The sequence below is a fragment of the Cryptotermes secundus genome, unplaced genomic scaffold (genome assembly GCF_002891405.2).
Source record: "Cryptotermes secundus unplaced genomic scaffold, Csec_1.0 scaffold54, whole genome shotgun sequence".
Taxonomy (NCBI): Eukaryota; Metazoa; Arthropoda; class Insecta; order Blattodea; family Kalotermitidae; genus Cryptotermes; species Cryptotermes secundus.
This window is the reverse complement of record NW_019731261.1, coordinates 319313-342414: the sequence shown is the minus strand read 5'-3', so window position 1 is coordinate 342414 and position 23102 is coordinate 319313. Positions and strand designations below refer to the sequence as shown.

At 43.6% G+C, this 23102-nt stretch overlaps 2 protein-coding genes across 4 annotated transcripts in view; one reads left to right on the top strand and one right to left on the bottom strand.

Annotated features, from left to right (window-relative positions):
• Positions 1–13775, bottom strand: part of LOC111866674 (protein cueball) — a 97417-nt gene extending 83642 nt beyond the window's left edge. For 2 of the 3 annotated variants that reach the window (XM_023855852.2, XM_023855854.2), the window contains exon 1: positions 13600–13775. In XM_023855852.2, the coding sequence (XP_023711620.1) occupies positions 13600–13660 (61 nt within the window). In that variant the 5' untranslated portion in view covers positions 13661–13775. The remainder of the gene's footprint in view (positions 1–13599) is intronic. The other variant, XM_023855855.2, reaches the window with a different exon arrangement.
• Positions 13776–14988: 1213 nt separating this feature from the next.
• The window catches only part of LOC111866670, a 321755-nt gene continuing 313641 nt past the window's right edge, over positions 14989–23102 (top strand). Inside the window, exon 1 of the mRNA XM_033752372.1 lies at positions 14989–15008. Within this exon, the coding sequence (XP_033608263.1) occupies positions 15006–15008 (3 nt within the window). The 5' untranslated portion in view covers positions 14989–15005. The remainder of the gene's footprint in view (positions 15009–23102) is intronic.

Here is a 23102-nt window from a genome sequence, read left to right as displayed (position 1 = left end):
TGAAAACATGAGACATGTCAGAGATAGTGGTCTCGAGTACCGTACACACGCCGTTCGACTGGATTTTCCAACGGCGTGTTTCGTTACGAACAAGCACTTCAAGCGGGGAGTCTGACCTTGGCTCGTTTCCGCTTTTCTTTAGTAACCGCACAAAACTTAGCTCCCTCATTATGATACATTTTTACAAAGCCGTACCTGTAAAAGAAGAAAAGGCAGACAGCTTGTCACCATACCATTCAAGTGCATATCTATAACTATGCCGCCAAATTTCAGAGAACCTAACTAAGTATACAGGGTGATTTCTTTTTAACAAGCATCGGAAATTAATTGCGACAAGGCCACAGAGGTAAGACAAAAGTTAAAGCTATCCCTGCAACAGGCCGTGGAGGCCCATAGGGTTGTCAGACGTCGAAGCTCCCACATTTTCTAGACAATCGGCTCACAGATGGCGGTGAGGTTGTCAGCCTTACGCGCAGGCCAGCAGCCCGCCCTTTACCCCTCAGGAAGATTCCTGGTATTCCTGTTAGAGGCTGAATCGACCCCAGGGCAATGGTGCAGCTGAAAGGAGTGGATCAACCGAAAAATCCAATGACCTCATTGGGAATCGAACCCGCGACCCTCCGGCTTGTAGCTGGCTTTCACTAACGTGAAAAGCGGACATAGAGTCTGCTTGATACCTACCTCATGCTGGTTTCTCCCTTGACGTACTTTTCAAACACTGATGATGGAGGCTACATGTTCCTTCGAAACGTCGACTTTCAATACCGACGAAGAGCGGACATTGCGTATGCTTACTGCCTGCTTCACGCTCTTTTCTCCCTTCGCTTACTCTTCAAGCCCTGAAGATGGAGGCTAATGCTCCTCCGAAACGTCGGCTTTCACCGGAATATATGACGTTATATCTCGGACGATAGAACTGTTCCTACCCACCGCTGTGAGATGTTCAAACCGTACGCGCAAGTGGCTGTCCCATAATTAGCAATATCTGCGAGATGAACACTTCGCGAATATAACGCCAGTGACATTCTGGGCAAGCGGGATTTACGAAATGGTAAAGTGCATCTACTCTACGACTCAGACTACGTCATAATGTGCGTAGGCAGCGTTAAGGAAGGAAAATTCTGAGTATGTATAATTGAATTTCTAACCGGCTTCAGAATACAGAATCTCGTGTAACTTTCTCTTGATGACGTAATGGCCTACGTCACGAACTACCGACGGCGAACTCTCTACAGCGGACGGAATATACATCAACTGGCCTTGCGAGGTCAACGTGCTGTGAGAATGGTTACATACCGGAAACTGAATGCAAAAGAAACTCACTGAGAGACGTGTTTGCAGGTACTTCCGGACCTCGGCACGGAAGGTCTGACGAAACTTAAATTTGAATCGAACCCTCACGAAGGTCTTGGCATATGCGTTACCGCAAAGATGACCGTAAAAAAAAAGCTGCAGTTTGTTTGCACACGATAAGGAAACTGATTATCTGTTGCAATGCCATCTGCAGTGCGTTACAGATAAGTAGTAATCACAGTTCTCAATTATAGTTATTACAGAAACAACAGGCAGTCTGCACACAGCCAGTCAGCTTCTTACATAATACCACTCGATGACAGAGAATCGCGGGGACACGCGCACTGGCTAATCATTTTGCCCAATTCTGGCAAACGACCAATAAGGAAACGTTTATTTTCGTTTATTTAACGAAAGGGCACACGGTACGGTAGTTGCTTGAGGCACTATGCTGCACGCCGGAATGTCGTGCGTTCGATTCCCGGTGAGGTCAATTGACCTAATCTTTCCAGCCGCACCATGTTCCTGAGTTCGACTAAGCCTCTAATAGAAATAGGTAGCGCGGATCTTCTAGACAATCAGCTCACAGATGGCGGTGAGGTTGTCAGCCTTACGCGCCGGCCGCCCTTTACCCCAAGGAGATTCCTGGTACTCGTTTCTGTTAGAGGCTGAGTCGATCCCAGCCCCATAGTGCGGCTGGAAGGATTAGGTAAATTGAAAAATCCAACGCCCTCATCGGGACTCAAACCCGCGACCTTCCGGCTTGTAGCATAGTGCCATAAATGTTTCGGGCAGCCCCGTTTACCCAAAACCTTCCACAGTTTGCCTCCTTTTACCCTATAAAATGCTTCTTCCAGGTCAATAAACCAAACACGGGTTTCCATATTAATCTCTCTTCTTTCAATAATTTAAGGTGAAAATGTTGTTTGCACTGGAACGTCCCTTTCTACAACGAGGGTGGTCTTCTATGAGGAATTTTATTTTTATAAGTAAACAAGGCTACATCAACACGGCCTATGACCTTCAAGTGAGAGTGTTGTGTTATTTCTGCGTTTTGACCGAATCAGTGTAGTTACCGTTCTGAACAAACGCGAAGTCACAACAACAAAAAGTATAACCACAAAGGAGAATTACATCACATCGCAATGCATTTACGCCCTTCAAATTACACATTTTATATCAGCAGTATAAATGTCCAGAGGGTCCAGAGGAAGTTCTGCTGCTGAGAACCAATCAAAATACAGCGGAAGTTACGACATCGCAGTCACCTGAACTGAACATGCTACAATGAAATATGGATATCCACGCAAGCAGTTGCAGTCACAATACAAGCGGAAGAAACAGCCTCATATCCGACGGGCGCTACGGAAATCCGTATCCCAATGTACTTGCGTTTATTAGGCAACACAGGAACACAACCTAACCTGACCAGCACCACACTCACGTACTGCGCAACATGCTGTATTTATAAACGTTGTAACATACTTTAACATGATTTAGTCAATACTTAAACATTTAACACGACAAGGTGTAACCTGCATTTGAGTGGCCGCGCCATAACTCAGGCGGTTAGTCGTTGGCTTCCCACCGCGGCGGCCCGGGTTCGATCCCGGGTCTGGTCAAGTGGCATTTGTGGTGGACAAAGTGGCGCTGGGGCAGGGTTTCTCCGAGTACTTCGGTTCCCCTGCCAATCTTCATGCCACCAAATTCTCCATCACCATAATCAACAGGGGCGGGTTACAATATGCCAATCAGTGGCCGCCGTGCCGAGTGGACCCAGCTGGACTACACCCCCCAACTACGCGAATTAAAAAAAAAAAAACTTCCTTTTAACTTGCTTATATATTGTTTACGTTAAGGTGGATTCGCTAATAGTCAAACTACAAAAACTGCATAATATGGATCCATATTACGGCAATTAATTCAAGTAACTTAATTTTGTTATTGCTAGTGGGGTGGGACTAAGTCCCTTGTACTGCGGCCACTTCTGGCCTATTGTACCAGCCCCAGATGATAGGTGAGGGTGACTGTGGAGCAATTGGTGGAATGAAGATGGGCAGGGGAAACCGAAGTACTCAAGAGAAAACCTGCCCCAGCGCCACTTTGTCCACCACAAATCCCACTTGACCAGACCCCGGGATCGAACCCGGGCCGCCGCGGTGGGAAGCCAGCTACTAACCGCTTGAACTATGGCGCGGCCCATTCAAGTAACTTAGTTTATATTTCACGGAATTTGCTTACTGATGACCTAAGTAAAGGTCGAAACATACAGTATACACCTGCTTACAGTGAACCAGTAAGAGAACATCACTAATTTTGTCTCCATCTTGAAGACATCCTTCTTAGTGTTGTGTTTAACTAAGCTATATTTACTTGCTCTTAGCGGCCAGTTGGCGCCTACCACAGTCGCATGAACTGTCTTCACTCGTTCGAACGCTGGGATCGTGGGTTCAAGTCCCACTCGATGAATGGATGTCTGTGTGCGTTTATTCTGTTGTTTTCTGTGCAGGTATCGGCCATACGACGGGCTGATCCCCCGTCCAAGGAGTCCTAACGACTGTGTATTAGATTAAGAAACATAAAAATTGGCCAAGGTCCGAAGGGATGTAAAGCCATAGAGCCAAAAATGCTGCCGATTGGCAAGTTAGGCTAGTGTCGTACGTCGGCCTATGCCTTCCTGACTTGGCATATTTCCAGACGTAAGACCCTATTAATTAAACATCCACTACAATTACACTCCGAATTTTCTGGCTTACGAATTGGAACGCGACGTGCCTCTGACAATCTCTTCAGAAAGCCCGAGACACAGCGGGAACGCTAACTCCGGCGTTCTCTACCAAGCGAATTCTTTCCGAAAACCCCATGACAATCTAACCTGATGTTGGAAGTGTCGGATTTCGTTGAAATGTTGTTAGCTTCTGACGAAGTTTTCTAAGCTGCAGGAGCTCGAAACATAACTCTTAACGATCCATGGTAAAACATCAATTGACCTATTTTTAACAGTAAAGTTAAAAAAAAAGGTAAACATATCCCTGTAACAGGCCGTAAAGGTCCACAGTGTTGTGAGACGTCGAGGCTCCCACATTTTCTACACAATCTCCTCACAGATGGCGGTGAGGTTATCCTTATGCGCCGGCAGTACCTTTACCCCCAGTAAGATTCTTGGTACCCATTTCTGTTAGAAGTTGAGTCGACCTCAGGGCCATATTGCGGCTAGAAGGGTTAGCTCAACTGAAAAATCAATGACCTCATTGGTATTCGAACCCGTGACCTTCGGGCCTATAGCATAGTGCCTCAACCAACTACGCTAAGCTACAAACGTTTAATGTTGTTTAGTTTTAAAAAGCAGTCTTGAGTGTACAACTTCTTGTCCTGCTCGTAGGCTTTCTAACACAGCAGTCACGTAAAAATATCTACCTGATGATGACATTATTAAGGACGAAATATGTCGTAGAAGTAACATTTACATATATATATATATATGTGTGTGTGTGTGTGTGTGTGTGAGACAAGGCAGCACAGCGAGTCTGTGTGCTAGGTGCATGCAAAAAACAGTAAGGTTAAAGCTGTCAATATGCTAAATGAAGACGTATGAGGAAGTGGAGGTATAGGTCCACCAGCCACTTTACCCTCGATACCTATCGGACTGAAGCCTGGGTGGGCCCCAGAATCGATTTGGACGTGGAGAAAATTCTTGTCCCTACTAGGTCTCGAACTCCGACCCCTCTGTTGTCCAACCCGCATCGCTATACCGACTGCGCTATAGCGGTTCCCATTGACGGATGATATATGAACGATAATTTGGAAATGATTGAATCGAGGCAGTATCCCGGGATTTGCCCGGAGGGAGTTGGAGAACCACTTGGTGTATCGGAAAAACAGATTGGCATTCGAACCGAGCACCTCCTCAATGCGAGTCAACGCCGTTACCGTTACGAAAACATGTTCATTTCGAGCAAGACGACTCAAAGCTTCCATCGAAACGTACCTGGCTCAAATCTCCGATCTAAGTTTACGTCGTTTTCATTAAACCTTCCAGGCAAGTGCTAGTATGGTAGCTAAATCAGGTCACGGCCGCTTCCCTTCACATCCGTCCTTCATTCACGATTCACGTCATCCTACCGTTACACTCTATACAGTATGAGACGTCAGTGTTGTTAGATAAGCGTAAAGTTATCTTTGTGCTTAGGTAGTTGCAGACTTACGGGGGAGTGGAGGTACAGCTCTACCATTCTTGACCTCGGCATTAGATGAAGGTGAGTAATCAGCTTCAAGCCCCTGCCGCGTTGCCCCCGGGGAGTGTCCGCGGTATTCACTGGATAGGACGCTGGGTGGGCCCCAGAGCCGGGCTGGACGCTGTAAAGAGAAAAATCTTGCACTGCCGGGAATCGAACCCAGGCCGTCCAGCCCGTAGCCATACCGACTGAACTACCCCAGCTCCTTTCTTAAATAAGCCATAAAATAAATTAAATAGGAACTCCGTTCGTGGTTCTAGCAGCCAACAGCTTCACTGACAGAAGACTGCACCTGCGCGCCCCCTGGACAATTGCCGCATTCACAGACTTGTCGTCATGCAATGGCGGAACCGCGGAACACTTGTGCTATTTGGAGCACGTGACACTTCGAGACCGCCGCCAAATGCCTACTATTTACACAAGCAACTCTTCGAAAGTCAAAGTTGACGATATAATAATGGGCCTTGTAGACGAATTGGTGGGGAAAAATATAAGACCCACTCCAAACCAACGATTCTAGAACTACTGGGCATGGTTTCTGAAAGTGGGTCACGACACCTCTTGACGAGTCGCAGAGTTCTGTTTAAATATTTATACTTAATTACAGTTGTATTCACGTACAATTTAAGGTAAAAGAAAAAAAGCTGTCCCCGTGCTTAATTAAGCACCACGCCATGAAGACACATGTGGGAGTGAGGGTACAGCTTCGCCATTCTTGGCCTCGGCACTAGGAGGTGAGCGGTCAGCTTCAAGCCTCGGCCGCTTTACCGCAGACTGCTTGTACCGGTTCTCACGGTCTCTTCGCTTGCGGATTTTCTTATTTTTACTTCTACCCTTAAGATGGAGGCGATGTTCCTCCGAAACGTCGGTTAACACCACATCTACACGGTGCCACATCCCAGAAGACTGCTTTCTTCATAGTCACCGCCGTGAAAACCTCAAATCTTACAATTTTCAGAATGTTGTACTTTGAAACAAAATCAACACAACTATTTCCTCTTACAGAGATCAGACGGTTGTCCAAGAGCAAACTCTTCAAACGCACATATGACCTGCATGAAAAACTGGCGAAATATTTTTACTGCAACAGAAAAAAAAATGACATTTAAAGATATGTTCTGCCAAGATGAAGCAAAATGAATCAAACTGCATATGTGCCAAATGTGTTCGGCTTGTTGAATAAACTGAAGAACTTCCTACAAGGAAGCAACAGACTTGCATGACAAAATCAAACGTTTTCAAATGAAGATCGATTTGTGGTTTTCATAAATCAAAGGGGGGGGGGGAAATAAATATTTCCAATTCTGGCTGATCGTTTTGTCTAGAAAACCAACCGCACAAGCTCGAACGAAACTTCACTCTCAGAAATTAAAATGCCTTTGCTCAGTTCGAAATAATACTCCTAAAATATTTCTACGATAAATCAAATAAACACCTCCTTGTGCTCGCATCTCATTCGGTATTTGACGATAAAACGCATAAGAGGTTAACTTACAAAAATGATAAATGTCAATGGCACCGAAAAGGAGTTTTCGTTTTTAAAAGCGCAATTTTCAGTCCGCATAGTCCCCTGGATTATTCATGACTTGGCAAATCTGTTTTGAAAGTTCCTCCACCGTTCCCAGCAACCTGCAAGTGTGGAGCAGGATTTCCAACCTTGCTTCAAATTAAAACTAAATCACATTCGATGCGCTCTTCCTTCAACCGGACCGGGGATCAAAAACACGCGGCGGTGCAACGACCGCACAACCTTCCCATGAGGCGAGATATTAACTTTTACACTGTTGTGCTTAGTACGGACTGGACGACGGATAGGTCGGAGCTCGAGTCCCACCGGCTCTGGGGCCCACCCAACGTGTAACGGTGGCGCATTCCCCCCGGAGGTAAAGCTAACCTATTCACCTCCAACTAGTGACGTCCAGAAAATACGTGGGTCTAAACATCCACTTCCCCATACGTCTTCGTGTTTAATTACGAAGTTAAACGCAGTCGAAACTTTTTAATTTTTTTACAGTGTTACACTGTTCACGTCCCGGTAGGGTCGAGAATTGTCTTCTCTCCACGTCGTCCAGACCGGCCCTGGGGCCGGGAAGGGGGAATGTAAAGAGGTCCGGACGTGAGGCTGACCACTTACCCCCAACTAGTGCCGAGATGAAGAATACGAGAATGTATACATCCACTCCCTCATAGGCCTTCATGGCGTTGTGCTTAATTAGTTAAAACGCAGGGGAGAATTTTTAATTTTCTAACATTCTTATACTTTCAGCTTTTAATAAGAAAATTATACCCAAGTCTAAATAAAGAAACGCATTTCTGTGTCTTTTGTTATAAATGTCTATGCGTATATAATTTTATAGTAACGGATTTACTCAAAGCATTGCTAGGCAACGATTCCGTGAACACAGTGCGACACGCTACAATAGATTAGACTGTTTTTCCTACGTCGTCCTCGCCACGCCATAGTAGTTCGCTTGCGGACTACAGGCGACGGAGTTTTAGTTTTACTTACACTTTTGTTGTGGCGCACCTTGTATCTAGATTGTAGCATGAATTGGTAGGATGACTGATGAATTGGAAATGATTAGGAAACGGCAACATTGTAATCTAGGCACAGTTCCTCTGAGCCAGGCGGTCCGGTTACTGTTGTTAATATATTGCTGTGTGNGGTGGTGGTGGGGGGGGGGTCCGAATACTCGTAGGTCGTGTTGCCGTGGCTCGGGCGGTTAGTTGCCGGCTTTTTGCCATGGAGCCGCGGTGCCAGGACAGTAAGGTACGCCACAAAAAAGTGCAAGTAAAACTAAAACGCCGTCGCCTGTAGTCCGCATGCGAATATACCGACCGAGCGACCGCAGCTTGTCGGCGAAGTTAGTGCCGACTTTTGCGGATAGAAGGTGTCACGTCGCGAGCGCAACGGATCCCCACAGCCGTTAATCTTGGTTTTCTAGACCGGAGCCGCTATTTCCTTGAAATAGTTCCTCAATTATCCTCACGAGGCTAAGTGGACCCCGTTCCAGACCCACTACTTCTCAGAAAATCTGGTAACGCCGGGAATCGAAGGTTATAATGCGGCTGAAAGGATCAGGTCAATTGAAAAATCCAATTAACTCATTGGAAATCGAACGGGTAGAGACAGTGAAAAGATACATACAGCAAAAAAACCATACGATCCTTGCTCTACGATAAAATCGATACCCCAAAATGTCAACTGCATGAAACACATTTCTCGTGACTCTCCGTACATTATTTTCGGTAGTTTTCTATGCGATGAGCAGAAGTGATAAACTGAATAAAAGAATACTGCGGGTATTTAGAAGTCGTTGTATTTGAAAGACACTGTCCAGTTGCCTAAATGGGGCAGCCATTACTAACAACTGGTCCACAAATAAATATTTAATTCATCCACTTGTTCGCTTGAACCGAGCTTCTTCACAAGTACAGGTTTCGGCATAACTCTCTGCGACAACAGAACAGCATGAAATCATCTACCACGTATACAGACCTTTCCTCTCAATTTCATTTCACAGCATAACATTTTAAATAGGGCGCAGCATAACGAAACCACGCAAAACAGTTTACGATACCAATACCGTTAGGTTACACAAATTTAAACTAAAAATCCATTTCATCTGATAAACATACAGAGACAAATGAAAGAAATAAATTACATTACTAATTCGTCGAAATGAATCAACAAGACAGTTCCCAAAGATATAGCGACGGGCTGGATATCCGGGGTTTGATTTCCGGCAAGGGCAAGACTTATCTCTTCTCCAAAGCGTCAAGACTGGTTCTGGGGTCCACTAAGAACCAATGGGTGCGGGGGTTAAAGCGACAGAGGCATGAAGCTGACCACTTACCTCCAACTAGTGCCAAACTCAAGAATGGTAAAGCTGTAACTCCACTCCCCAATAGGTCTTCATGGCATAGTGCTTTAGTAATTACGCGCAGGGAAAACTTTATGTGAAACGTGGGTCTCGCTGTATAATCATCACGACCTGGTGGATCACAGAGTCTGAATGTAACTCCCTTGTAGCAAGCTCTCCCGCATCGCAACGGAATAAACTGCCCCAACGCGTTACATTTTCAAAGTTAAATTTTATTATCATCATCATCCCCCATACGCCTTCATGGCGTAGTGCTTAATTCGTTGAGCACAGGGACAGCTTTGTCTTTATTATTATTATTATTATTATTATTATTATTATTATTAGTAGTAGTAGTAGTAGTAGTAGTAGTAGTAGTAGTAGTTTTGTTGTACCTTGGCTGCTTTTTCAGTTTCCTGAGCCTATACACAGTGGATACGACTACTTGGACGGGAAATCAGCCCGTCGCAAGGCTTCTACGTATACACAGAACAACGAACACACATATCCATGCCTTGAGTGAGATTCGAACCCAAGATCCCAGCATTCGAGCGGGCGAAGACAGTTCATGCTTGAGATCGCGCGGCCACTGTGATGAGCAATGTTACGTGTCTATCTATCTATGGCTCTAAGAGTCCTTTTGTTGGACACTGGCCACTCTTCCAGTTTCTTCATCTTTTTACACAGTCGGTAGGACACCCTGGACGGGGGATCGGCCAATCCCAAGGCCGCTACCTACTCACAGAACGCACACAGACGTTCATGCCTTGAGTGGGATTCGAACCTACGATCCCAGCGTTCGAGCGAGCGAAGACAGTTCATGCCTTAGTCCGCGCGGCCACTGTGACCGGCCAATGTTACATATAGGCATTCTGATTTATAATTCAATCGTCTCTCGTTATCGGAATCGTCGCTGAACAGGGTCCCTCGTTTTTTCTCTCTCCCATATGTCGGCGGCTGACAGATGTCACAACTTTTCATTTCTTTGTTGCAGTAACACGAGGTATCCGGTTCCTTCCAACGATAGTAATCGTAACAGATTTAAATATGTAGTTTGGCGGTCATTCCGCAGCAACGTCTTTGTACATTTTCAGAGAGCGGGTAATAAGAATGTAAAACGGAACATACTTCTCTTTGTAATGAACAAATACTTTTACACAAAGAAAAATCGTATTCCAAGTCCCTAGCGCCGTATATTTTTACCATTTTCTTTCTGGCCACGCAACAGAACTACTTTATACATAATCCTGAGACCCAGCCACTTGTCATATTCGCTAACATTCACCCGAAAACGGCTGTACTTCTAAATATACGGTGTCCCTGCAACAGCAAATCACTTGACCGATCAACAAACAAAAACTACAGCAGCAGAACACGGAAACTGAACAGCAACACCAAGGCCCACCGCTGAGCAAATCCATATGTCGTTAATCTTCACAACTCCTCGCCGGATGATTCACATTAATTTCATTCTCCTATCCAGGGCATCAGAAAGGTGAAACTAACCTCAGGCCAGTCATGAATGTGGGGCTCCCACCCTATTCCGAACGCCATATATGGAGATAAGCCCTTCTTGAGAAGCCGCCAGTTGTGCAGTTACTCAATAATTTTCCAACATTTTATACAACCCAAAGGTTAATTAGAGTGTTCACATGAACCCTCTAGTGGTCCCTGTCCTGAGCCAGATCAATCCAACCCATACCACCCAATCCTATCTCTCTAAGAACCACTGTAATACGTATTATTCACCCACCTACGTCTTTGTCCTCCTTGTGGTCTCTTTCCTTCTGGCTTTCCCACAAAAATCCTACATAAATTCCTCTTCTCCCCAATGGTGCTACATGCCCTGCCCATCTCATCCTCCTTGTACAATATTCTCATAGTGTTTGGTGGTGTCCATGACTCTAGTTAGGCTCAATAAAATGTGTTTAAATAACCCTATAGTGAAGTCCGTATACGCGAACATTTGCCTGATAAGTTTCCTGTCAAAAATGGTCTAAAACAGCGAGCCCATAAAAATGATCTAAGCCAGGGATATGCTTTATCGCCACTGCTTTTCAACTTTGTTTTCGAATATGGCACTAGGACGATGCGGGGAAAATCAGGTGGAACTGAAATTAAACGGGACACATCAGCTGCTGGTCTACGCTGATGATGTGAATGTAGTGGGTGATAACATGGCTGCCATAAAGAAAAACACTGGTACTAGCAAGGAGGTTGGCCTAGAAGTAGACAGAGAATAAGAAGTATATGTTGCTCTCTCGTCACCAGAAATTCATGATATAAAGTTAGCTAACAAATGTTTTGAAAATGTGGCAGAGTTAAAATATTTGAAAACAACAGTTAACAAATCAATATTTTATTCAGGAGGAAATTAAGAGGGGACTGAATTGGAGTAATCCTTGCTACCATTCAGTCCAGAACTTTTTGTCTTCTCATCTGCTGTCTATAAACATAAAAATAAGAATATAGAAAACTGTAATTTTGCCTGTGGTTCTGTATGGGTGTGAAACTTGGTCTCTGACATTAAGGAACATAAAAGGAGGGTGTTTGAGAACAGGGTGTTGAGGTGAATATTTGGACCGAAGAAGGATGAAGCGACAGAGACTGGAGAAAACTGCATAATGAGGAGCTTCATTATACTCTCTGCCAAGTACTGAGTTTTTTATTTTTTAACTTTGTTGACATGTTCAAGGAGCTGCGCTTCAAGGCGATCGGTGCACCGCCGGCTGCGACAAGCATTCTAATTTTGCATTGAGTCTATCAAGAACTTCCCTGTATAGTTTTGTTGTTCCTTGATATTTCACTGATATGACCAGGTGACGTGAAACAGCATAACAAGCAGAACTCGTAATAATTTCACCGGAATGTTCGGTGTAAAAAAACATCCATATTATAACCTATGTTTACGAAACGTTCACGTTCTAACAACATTTAAAATAACGATCATTCACGATTAGTCAACAAAAATGCGGCTCTTAGTTCCCGTCATATATGTCCCTTTGAAACAACTCGATAAAAACTGGAAAGATTTCCGTGAAAATTAACACATCTGGAAGTCTATATCGGTACAGGAATTCGGATTTTGACTGAAATTGGGCAAAAGAAGCGGAATTTTACGTGAAAACATACGTTCCAAACCATCAACAGGAATTTTACATAACGATCTACTATGCGTTTCTGTCCACATCTCGGGCATAACTAGCTGCATACATGTATGGAACTCAAAAATCCCTGTAACATATGTTGTAATGAATTATGTGAAAAGTATTTTGTCCGTAATACCCAATATTCTGGGGCTTTCAAAATAGGTAAATAAAATTGAACACAAGAGAAATGCTGGGTGTGTGTACACCACACAACTTGGCAGACGTCCAGTGATTGAAATAAACCTCTTTCTAGTGAGCCCAATGAAATACATGGCACACACCTTTCCTTCCGTAAACGTGATGACGGAAACATCCAGTTTCTGAAACAGCATGACCCCAAAGGTGCCACGCTTGATTCTGTATGTGCCCTTTCGTAATAATGTACAGCCAATGAATGGGTATGACTAAACCACAAGCACGTGTACCTGAGTACAATTTGTGCTAACCTAAACAACGCAGGCCGGCATATGGCGCAGTAAGGGCTTTATAACATCTAAAAGATCAACGAAACTGGGGCCACATTTGAATGTTAAATAAAACGTTCTGTTAGTAGTATACTGCTAATAAATACTGGTATAATATGCAAATGAAACGTGTAATTTTTAGCACAATGCTTTCATTTGTAACTTCCGAAATCTTTATTATAATTAGCATGCCCTACAAGCTTTACATTTCCTGATTTACCTCATACAACTGCAACTTTAACACGAAGATACAGTATTAATCGAATGTGGCGATATTAATATTTACGTTAATAAATACAATGCTACATAATTGTAATGACAGCGGAAATAAACATTCTAACTTCATTAATTCATGCTACATATTGTAAACATACACAAGAATGCGCTGGGAAGGGGATTCAGGCAAAAACCTTCGCACATAGTCATTCTTATGTCGTTAACATAAACCTTTCGGTTAGGGCCTACGTGACTAGCACCGAAAGCTCGATGGCAGAATACTGGCATACTTACGGCCTCGAAGCAGACGACGAGTCCCAAGAAAGCCCGCGTAAATATAACGGCTTAAAAATAAGTTTTTAATTTCCAGAATACTCACCCCAGCCTCTTGCAGACAAAGGTACGAAAATCAACTGCAACAAAATAAATAACCTACTCATAGTGCAATTCACTCTCTCACACCATACGTACTAATTTACAATTCGAACACGGACCTTTCGCCGTGTCGGTCAGACACACTCACGCGCTACCAACAACAAACTTCCACCAACTCGACATAGGGACTACCGTTGGAGACATCACGGACATAGATAATATACCTACCACGGATCAGTAAGACGCAGCACACAACCACACCAACAGCGAAGAATCAGCTTCTGCTTTCAACTCTCCCCCCGCGTCAAGCCAACTTATAGCATAAATCAGGAAATTGACCTCATTCAAATCAAATCCATTTCAAAACATGGCAAATTAAGTACGAAACAGAACACGCATCACTAAAACTAACCCAGCCGGCTGCAGACGGGTGTGTAGCTACAAAACAAAAATATAAATACATGAAGCCCTATATGAAATAGCAGACAAAACAACGCTCTTCTAATATGAAAAGTAGGGTGTTATTAAGAATGCCATCATACGTGTTTTACATTATGACATGGAAGTACATTATTTCCCATTATTGTTTTTAGCTTTCATTATCCATGTCACAACATTAGCAGAATGTTACGATGTTGCCAGCCCTGTTGCGGTTTTCAACTGTCCTATGCTGTTTATTGATCATAAACAACGCACGTGTAGTGGTCTCTGTCGGATAAAGGTTGAACGTTATCGAGCTGTGTTGATAGTTGTGATTGTAGTGTAATTTGTTTGATTAACGTTATTTTCAATGGATTTCGTCGTTGAATTTTGTTGCGGATTTAAAATATCTGGAATTGAAGGCCACCAGGTATATGGAATTCATAGTTTTTACACTTACGGCCGTTTTACTAAAAGTAGGAAATAGTATGGCAACCTGTTGGGGTAGTTATACACGTATATTTTCACACCGATTTAAGGGCGTGTATTTTGTCAGATATAAAAGAAAATGGCAATCATTGCCAATAATGAAGACGTTCAGGGTAAGTGATAAAGTCCATGAATAAAATAATTTCCAGCTAGAAATACATGCCTTCCAGAAACTGTGTTAGGTTATGTTCTGCTAAATAGTATTTACTTGGTTTCATTCTAATTGTGTTATTGTTTACAGTGTGTTAGATGGGTCCCAACTAATGACACTAGAAAACAATACAACTCACACTTTCTTAGGTTTTAATGCCAGTTCATTCAGTTGTTTTGTTGTTGTTTCATAATTTTGCAAAACATTTGTGTGAAGTTAAACGTCGGTTTGTTATGATACTTAAAAACATACCGTAATCGAGAGATGTCTTCCATATGGAGAGAAGAGGATTCGTGGCAAATGTTGGATCCTGTAAAGAAGAGATATGAAGACTGAACGAAGAAACAAAAATGGTGAGTCTATTATTGTATACATGGGACATAGCTCTCAGTTACTCATTAAACTGTGGTATAGTAGATTTCTTGCATGTCATACGTCTCAGTACGCAGGGTAAGTCGAAGAGTCATGCCCATGAAATGTATACTGAAATACAGGAAGTAAGCTATTTTTAATAAATGTTGAGGGCCTGTAAAATTATGCCAAGGCCCGTTCATTACACTAAACAATCCTATGCCACCCCAACACCTTTTGACAAAATGTAGCCTATTTTCGACCGTATATAACGGTCCAACCCTTGGTCTGTTAGAAAGTCACGATGAGGTCACTGGATTTTTTTTTCAATTGACCTAATCCTTCCAGCCGCACTCTGGTCCTGGGGTCGACTCAGCTTCTAACTGAAATGAGTACCAGGAATTAATTAAATACTTTTCCTCGGGAGTAAAGCGCGGCTGGCGGGTAAGGCTGACAACCTTTATTGAATTGAATTGAATTGAATTTATTTACATTCTATAATCCTAAATAGGTTAGTACCTTTGGATACAGAACAAGTCAAAAGGTTACATACATAAGTACAGGCAATTTTAGCTTAAAAATTAATATAACTTAATTTTACATCATTCTCTATTTACATTGAAGTATTCATCTAAAGAGTAGAAGGAATGAGCATGTAGATAATTCTTTAACTCTGATTTAAACTTTTTAGTATCATTGCCCAAGTTTTTAATACTTTGTGGCAGATTGTTGAACACTTTTATGCCAGTAAAGTAGACTCCTTTTTGATATACTGATAAAGTTGATGAGGGTAGGTGGAAGTTATATTTTTTTATATTTTTACCGCCATCTTTGAGCCGATTGTCTAGAAAATGTGGGTACCTCAACGTCTCACAACCTTATGGGCCTTCACGGCCTGTTACAGGGATACCTTTACTTTTATTTTTAATAACTTCTAGCTGATAACAAAACATGATGGATTTTAAAATATGTACTGATAAATTATCTTTTAAGATGGTGTAAGTTTCAGATTTTTTAAATGAACTTGCTTTTAAGTGGACTTCCATAAACTATACTTTTATTAATAAACTATTTGAATATAGAGAAATCAAAATTAATATGTTCAGGCAGCTCTTCTTCATTTGAATAATATGGCATTACTTTTCTTCTGCGGAACTTCATGAAATAAAATGTAAATCATTAATACGTTTCTTAAATAAAGTGTACCTTTCTAGGTTTCACTGTAAGATGTATTCTGGTTCTCATAGTCCTGCGTTATACAGCGAAGAAGAAACCATGCATGACCATTTGAATGTAAATGAAAGCTGTGGATTCCCTTTTAGGTCAAGTTACTGTACACAGAGCTGTATCTGGGGACAGTCATAATGGAAATGGAAACTGTAGAGTTTTGAATATAAAATGGCAATATTTTCTCTTCCTCATTGCCTCATATTTAATTAATTTAAGATTTTAATTCAGTAAACCGCTTAAAATTTAATATTTTATTCTAAGCGAAGTTGCACAGTATTTTGTACCTCACACTGAGGATATACAGTTTGATTCAACATGTCACATAATTTAACAAATGGATGTAATTTGAAAATGAAACTTTATCATGAAGAAAGCAGTCTTCTGGGATGTGGCACCGTGTAGATGTGGTGTCAACCGACGTTTCGGAGGAACGTATCGCCTCCATCTTCAGGGTAGAAGGAAAAATAAGAAATCTGCAAGCGAAGCGACCGTGAGAACCGGTACAAGCACCCCATTTTATATCCCCTCCAAAGTAAAACATGCAGTCTGTTATATTATGAAAGCAAACGACGTCGACTGGGCAGGATTTTGTGTTGCATCGTTTCATTTTTGCGAAATCCCAAAGTTAAAACATCCAGTCTGATCTGTTTCTTATGTAGAAAGTTAATGAACAACATTTAGACAAGTTTTAGTGCTAAATCCAAAAATTAAGCCAAATACAATCGCCTCTTTGGGGGGGGGGGGGCACGTTAAAGTATGCAGCACCACGACTGACAGATGAATAACTTTAGAGAATTTGTTTCCCTAGCGTTTTCCTACACCTGCCCCGTACAAATCCACACAGCACAGAAATCCTGAACGATTTTGCGGAAAGTTGCAGTGTGCGTGGAATGCAAATAGTAATACTCGATCATGGCTGATGGCGCTGATTGTCCTCTGTGTCATGGTAGCCACCTAGCGGAGAAATTTCGAACTGTCTTCATATTTTGCTCTTGTAAGTGTTTATCAAACCGTGGTGCGTGGCTCTCCACTAGATGATCCATAGTATTATGCAGTTTTGCTCAGAGCTTCTTGTTAATGCTTGAATAAGTGTGTCGTAGGCATGTAGGCTTTGTGAGTTCTGCCGAGATCTTGTTAATGCTTGATTTAGTGTGCCGTGGGCATGTAGGCTTTGTGAGTTTTGGTCGGAACCTCTTGTTAATGATCGAATAAATGTGTATTTGGCATGTTCAGCTAAACGACTGTTATGCCAGTATTTGTGTGACACATCATGTCGCGTCGGTATTGATTACCTGTCACTGGAGTGAGCTATATCGTACTAGTATTGTCATTTGTTTATGACTCCACTCATCACTAATGTGGAATTGTTAACGTGTAGAAATCAGACAGCGGTGTTCTTGTATGTTTGACATGACGTTAGTTGATATTGTAAAGGAGTCACAGTAATGAAAATGCCAATATTTTCCCACCACTCTCATAGCGTAAGTGTACTAGAGGCACCTCTCCGCCTCCTCACAATCCTATCATAACATCGAATATTGAAATACTATAACATACAGGATGCAAGGGCCTTTCAATGAATGTATAAGGGGTGGGCCTTCTTGGCCCTGCACCGCGACCACAGTGATCTAATGTGCTTACAAGGGCCTTTACTAAATAAGCATTTTTGATGAATGTGACGTCTTTCCACAAAAATACATTTGTTGCCAAGCAGGTTGGTGTAGTGTTTGTGCTATGGACTTGCATTTGTAAGGTTCTCGGTTCCATATTCAACCGGAACAACGACTATCAAGACTGAAGTTTCTCTTTGCTTCACTCATTCTTTCCAGAAAAGTGACAGGATAATATAATAAACCCTCGCTAATCCGGTTACATTTAATCCGGAACGATTCCGTGTTCTCAAGAACCCTCTGCTGGTCCCTATCCTGACCTCTCGTATATGTCTTACTGGTGGACTCTTTCCTTCTGGTTTTCACACCAAAACCCTATTCATTCATTCATCAGTAATCTGTCAAGACGACAGGTCCATAGTCTGTTCCAAAACAGTTCCTCCACTTGATGCGATCTAGAGCTTTCTTTTTCAAATGAAAATATCCTCTTCTGTCCCCAAGGTCATCCAGCATCTTCTTACGTCTCTTCCTCGTCTTCTGGTCACTTCTATCCGCCCTTTTATCTTTCCTTCAGTAACTTATTTTAGAAGGCAGTTACCGCGTAAGATATAAAACCGCTTACGGAATAAGAAAATGTAACTCAAAAAGTTTAGTTTGGCAACGCTGTACTCGCCGCTTTGATTTCTGAAAGAAAATATCACGTCATAACTCAAAATGGCGACTGTTCAAGAGAATGCAATGTGCGTACTTGGTTTATCGAAGCGAAGTCCATTATCAAAACGCAACGTTGTTACAGAACTCAATATGGTATAATGCTATCTGACGCTGGTTGAAGCAATTTCAAGAGACTGGTAATCTTCTGCTTCGAAAAGGAGCGGGAAGACCGGGCACTTCGCAGAAAGTTTGGACACCTTACGTGCCACGACTATAGACGGAGTTTGGATTGGTAATTGGATTTATTGAATAGTCACACTAGTAACTACAAATAAGCAACTACTTTTGTCCTCGGCACTAGATGGAGTTGAGCGGTCAGCTTCACGCCCCGCCCAATTTACCCCTAGGGAAAGATCCCCGGGTACCCTGTGGATATGAGGCTGGGTGGGCCCTTGGGTCGATCAGGACGCTGTTGTAGGGTAAAAAGTTAAAGCTTTCCCTGTACCAGGCCGTGAATCCCATAGGATTGTGAGACGTCAAGGCTCCCACATTTTCTAAACAATCGGTTCACAGATGGCGGTAAGGTTCTCAGCCTTACGCGCCGGTCAGCTTTACCCCCAGGATGATTCCTGGTGGTCATTTCTGTTAGAAGCTGAGTTGACCGCAGGGCCATAGTTCGGCTGGAAGGATTATGTCAATTGAAAAATCCAATGATCTCATCGGGAATCGAAGCGGCAACCTTCCGGCTTGTTGCATAGAGCCTGAACCAACTACGCTACCGCGTGGCTATCTGGACTTTATGGAGAACAGAGAACTCTCCCTCCTCTACCACGAATCGAAACAGGCTGTCCCGGCTCCTCTGAAGTGAAAGCAGCGTTATCCAGGTGGCATGTTTGACCGTCGTCTTGTTGATGGATGTCGGACGTAAACGAATCGTTTGATGTTAATGGCCCTGCTATAAATGCGTGCGTAAACTCGTTGCCCTACTTTGTACTGAGCCTCATCCTGGCAGGAGGAGAGCGGCCGTGCCTGTCACGCCAAGGCTTCCCTCCTCTGACCTCACGAGAATAGATGCGGCGGCTTGAACTCTCGCATTAGAAGATAGAACTATCCCTGTAACAGGCCGTGAAGGCCAGTAAGGTTGTGAGACGTCGAAGCTCCCGCGTGAAAATCGACTCACAGATGGCGGTGAGGTTGTCAGACTTACACGTCGGCCGGCTGCCCTTTACCCCTCAGGAAGATTCCTGTTACTCATTTCTGTTAGAGGCTGAGTCGACCTCAGGGCCATAGTGCGGCAGGAGGGATTAGGTCAATTGGAAAAAAAAAATCCACCTCATCGGGACTCGAACCCACGACATTCCCGCTTGTAGCATAGTGCCTCAACCAACTACGCTACCGCGTACCCTCGAAGAGCAAATGTGGACACACGCAAACCCTGCATTACGTGTCACTTGCGTTCTTGGGCAGAGTTTCTGTTGTATAGCGAAATGTAATGCGAGTGGTGAGCTGCACGTCCCTGCCGCTTTACCCCAGGAGTCCCCAGTACCCATTGGATAGGAGGCTGGGTGGGTCCCAGAGCCGGTCTGAACGCTGTACTCCTGCTAGGGCTCGAACCTGGGCCTTCTAGCCCGTCATATCCTATAGGTGCAGTGTTATAATTGGAGGTATAGTTCCCGATGACCAGTAATATAACGCCGTGTATTCTGGTAAAAGTTTACTGAGATTCCTGTGGAGCTTACCCTTCCCTGTTCAAGGTCAGAGTGTAAGAGGAGATCCTAAGATGGAAGCAGTATGTTCATCCGAAACGTCAGTAAACATCTTTCAGATTACACGGCGTCACATCTCAGTAGTTAGTCCTTCTCGTAGTCGGAGCTTTGAGAAGCAGAAGCCTCACAGCTTAGTGATGGAAGAGTACCATCTTGTGGGATGTGATACCGTGTAGTCTGGTAGAAGTTTATTATTGGCATTTCGTTGGAGCGCACTGCCTCCATTTCCCAAGGTCGAAGATTGAGGCAATCAGATCATAATAATGGATTTATTACGTTACTCAGAAACTCCGGTAAATCTCTACCAGACTATACGGCATCACATGTCGGTAGTGCTCCTCACAGCCTTAAGAACCTAAAATCTAACGAATTAATCATTCTTGCACAAAAAAGTGAGAGGATTCGAAGTGTGAAGTGTCTTCCTCCGAAATTGTATCACTTCACTAGACTAAGTGATAGGTGAGGGTGATTGTGGAGAAATTGGTGGAATGAAGATTGGCAGGGGAAACTGAAGTAGTCGGAGAAAGCCTGCCCCAGCGCCACTTTGTCCACCACAAATCCCACTTGACCAGACCCGGGATCGAACCCGGGCCGCCGCGGTGGGAAGCCAGCGACTAACCGCTTGAGCTATGGCGCGGCCCTGTAAGGCCGCTACCTAACACGAACACAGAATAAACACAGACATCCAATTCTTGGGTGGGATTCGAACCCACGATCTCAGTGTTTAGGCGGGCGAAGATATTTCATGCCCTAGACCTCGCGGCCACTGTGATCAGCCATATTTGCAAATACTAGCAATAAAATTAAATCTATTTCCATTATAAATCGATCCTATGTCCATCTGTGCAGGAGAGCAGCATTCTCATTTGCGTTGTTTGCACTGATAGAAGTTTGGGTGGCGGCTGGCACTGCTAACGATCCTCTTGCCATGCGGAAGTCATTCAGCCAGGAGGGACGCAGCGTTCAATCTTCCGAGTTCGAAAATTAATGGCCCCACAAACCTGTCAAAGAACCGGCATGCTGGCGACTTAAGATCCCAAAAAAAATTGTATCCTGAAACATCGTAAACATGGTCTGATTAATGGCCGAAAGTACGTAATTGTGAATGTGAATGCATGAACCTGTAAAAATAAATAATTATAAATCAAAGCGTAATTGGTTGAGGCACTATACTATAAGCCGGAAGGTCGCGGGTTCGATTTCCTATGAGATTGGATTTTTCAATTGACTTAATCCTTCCATCCGCACTACGGACCTGGGGTCGACTCAGCCTCTAACAGAAACGAATACCAGGAATATTCCTGGTGAGTAAAGGGCGGCCGGCCGCGTATGGTTGACAGCCTCACCGCCATCTCTGAGTCGATTGTCTAGAGAAAATGTAGGAGTCTCGACATCTCACAACCCTATGGGCCTCTGCGGCCTGTTACAGGCATAGCTTTATGTTTCACTTTTTAGATGCCTAATAATATCGCAGTCGGTATAGGTACGGGCTACGGACCAGATGGCCGAGGGGTCGGAGTTCGTATCCCAGTATGGACAACATTTTTGTCTTCTCCATGTCGTCAAAATCGGTTCTGGAGCCCACCCAGCCTCATATCCTATCCGTACCGGAGGGTCTTTCCCCGGGGTTAAAGCGACCGGGGCGTGAAGCGGAACACTTTCCCCCAACTAGTGCCCAGGTCAAGAATACGTGGATCTATACATCCACTCCCCCATAGGTATTCATGACTTACTACTTAATTAGTTAAGCACAGGGACCACTTAATTAAAACTGTCTCATTCACAATATAAGTATCAGTTCCATGATTAAGTGCGGTGTATTTTGTGTTGTCTGTGTACAGTTTGTATGCACAGCTGTGGCTGGTAACAAAAACTCGCATTCTGCACTTTATCGTCCTGCTAGCGATCCATTCAGCACTATTTCCCCCACCCATCTTTCCCCACTGCGCAGCAAAACCATGACAAGACCCGGCTGTTGTATACTTTGCTGCCTTTTCGGGAGGGATGAATTGCTCGAGGTGTAGAGTTCTGGCAACGAAGGCGTCACCACTATGTTGAACTCAAGGGTTTGTAACGGTAAAGTTGTCCATGTGCTTAATTAATTAAGCACTACGCCATGAAGGCGAATGGGGATTCATGACATCGCCTCTAGATGGAGGTGAATGGTCAACTTCACGCTTCCGCCGCTTTATTTCCGGTTAAAGAACCCTTGGTACCCGTTGGGTAGGAGGCTGGGTGAGCCCAAGAGCCGGTCCGGACCTTGTGGAACAGAGAAAATCTCTTGCCTCTACGGGTCAAGTAAACGGTCATGTAGAGCGGTACATTTGGTGTGTGAATTTGTAGAATGGGTTCAAGTGGCTCAAAATATGGACCAGTGGCTGCTTTGCTTTTTTTGTTGTTAACTAAATGTACGTATTTATAATACTGTAACTTGTTTGGAATCCGGAAGAGTTACTTCCATGGAAACGCTAGAACAGGCCGTTGCCTATCCCACTGCTCACCGTGTACCCCTACGTTCTATTTCGCTGATCTCTGTGTTTCTGAAATTTAATATCTTTGGAACTCTCTGTTATCGGTTAACTGGAATGCTGTAGTGTTGAGAAGCCCGGGTGACGTACCAGATATTACGGGGACCCGGGTGACTCCCCGCAATAGGGCGAGGCGGAAGAACAATGCATGACGCTAGGAATAAACTGCATTCTTGGCGAGGAAGAGCACTGTCCTTGTTTTATTGAAACCACAGATGTTCGTGGGTACAGTCTCCGTATGTCACAACTGATTCGTTATTGAATCCAATACTGCATCAGTTCTTCAATCGACCTAGAGGGTTATCGTA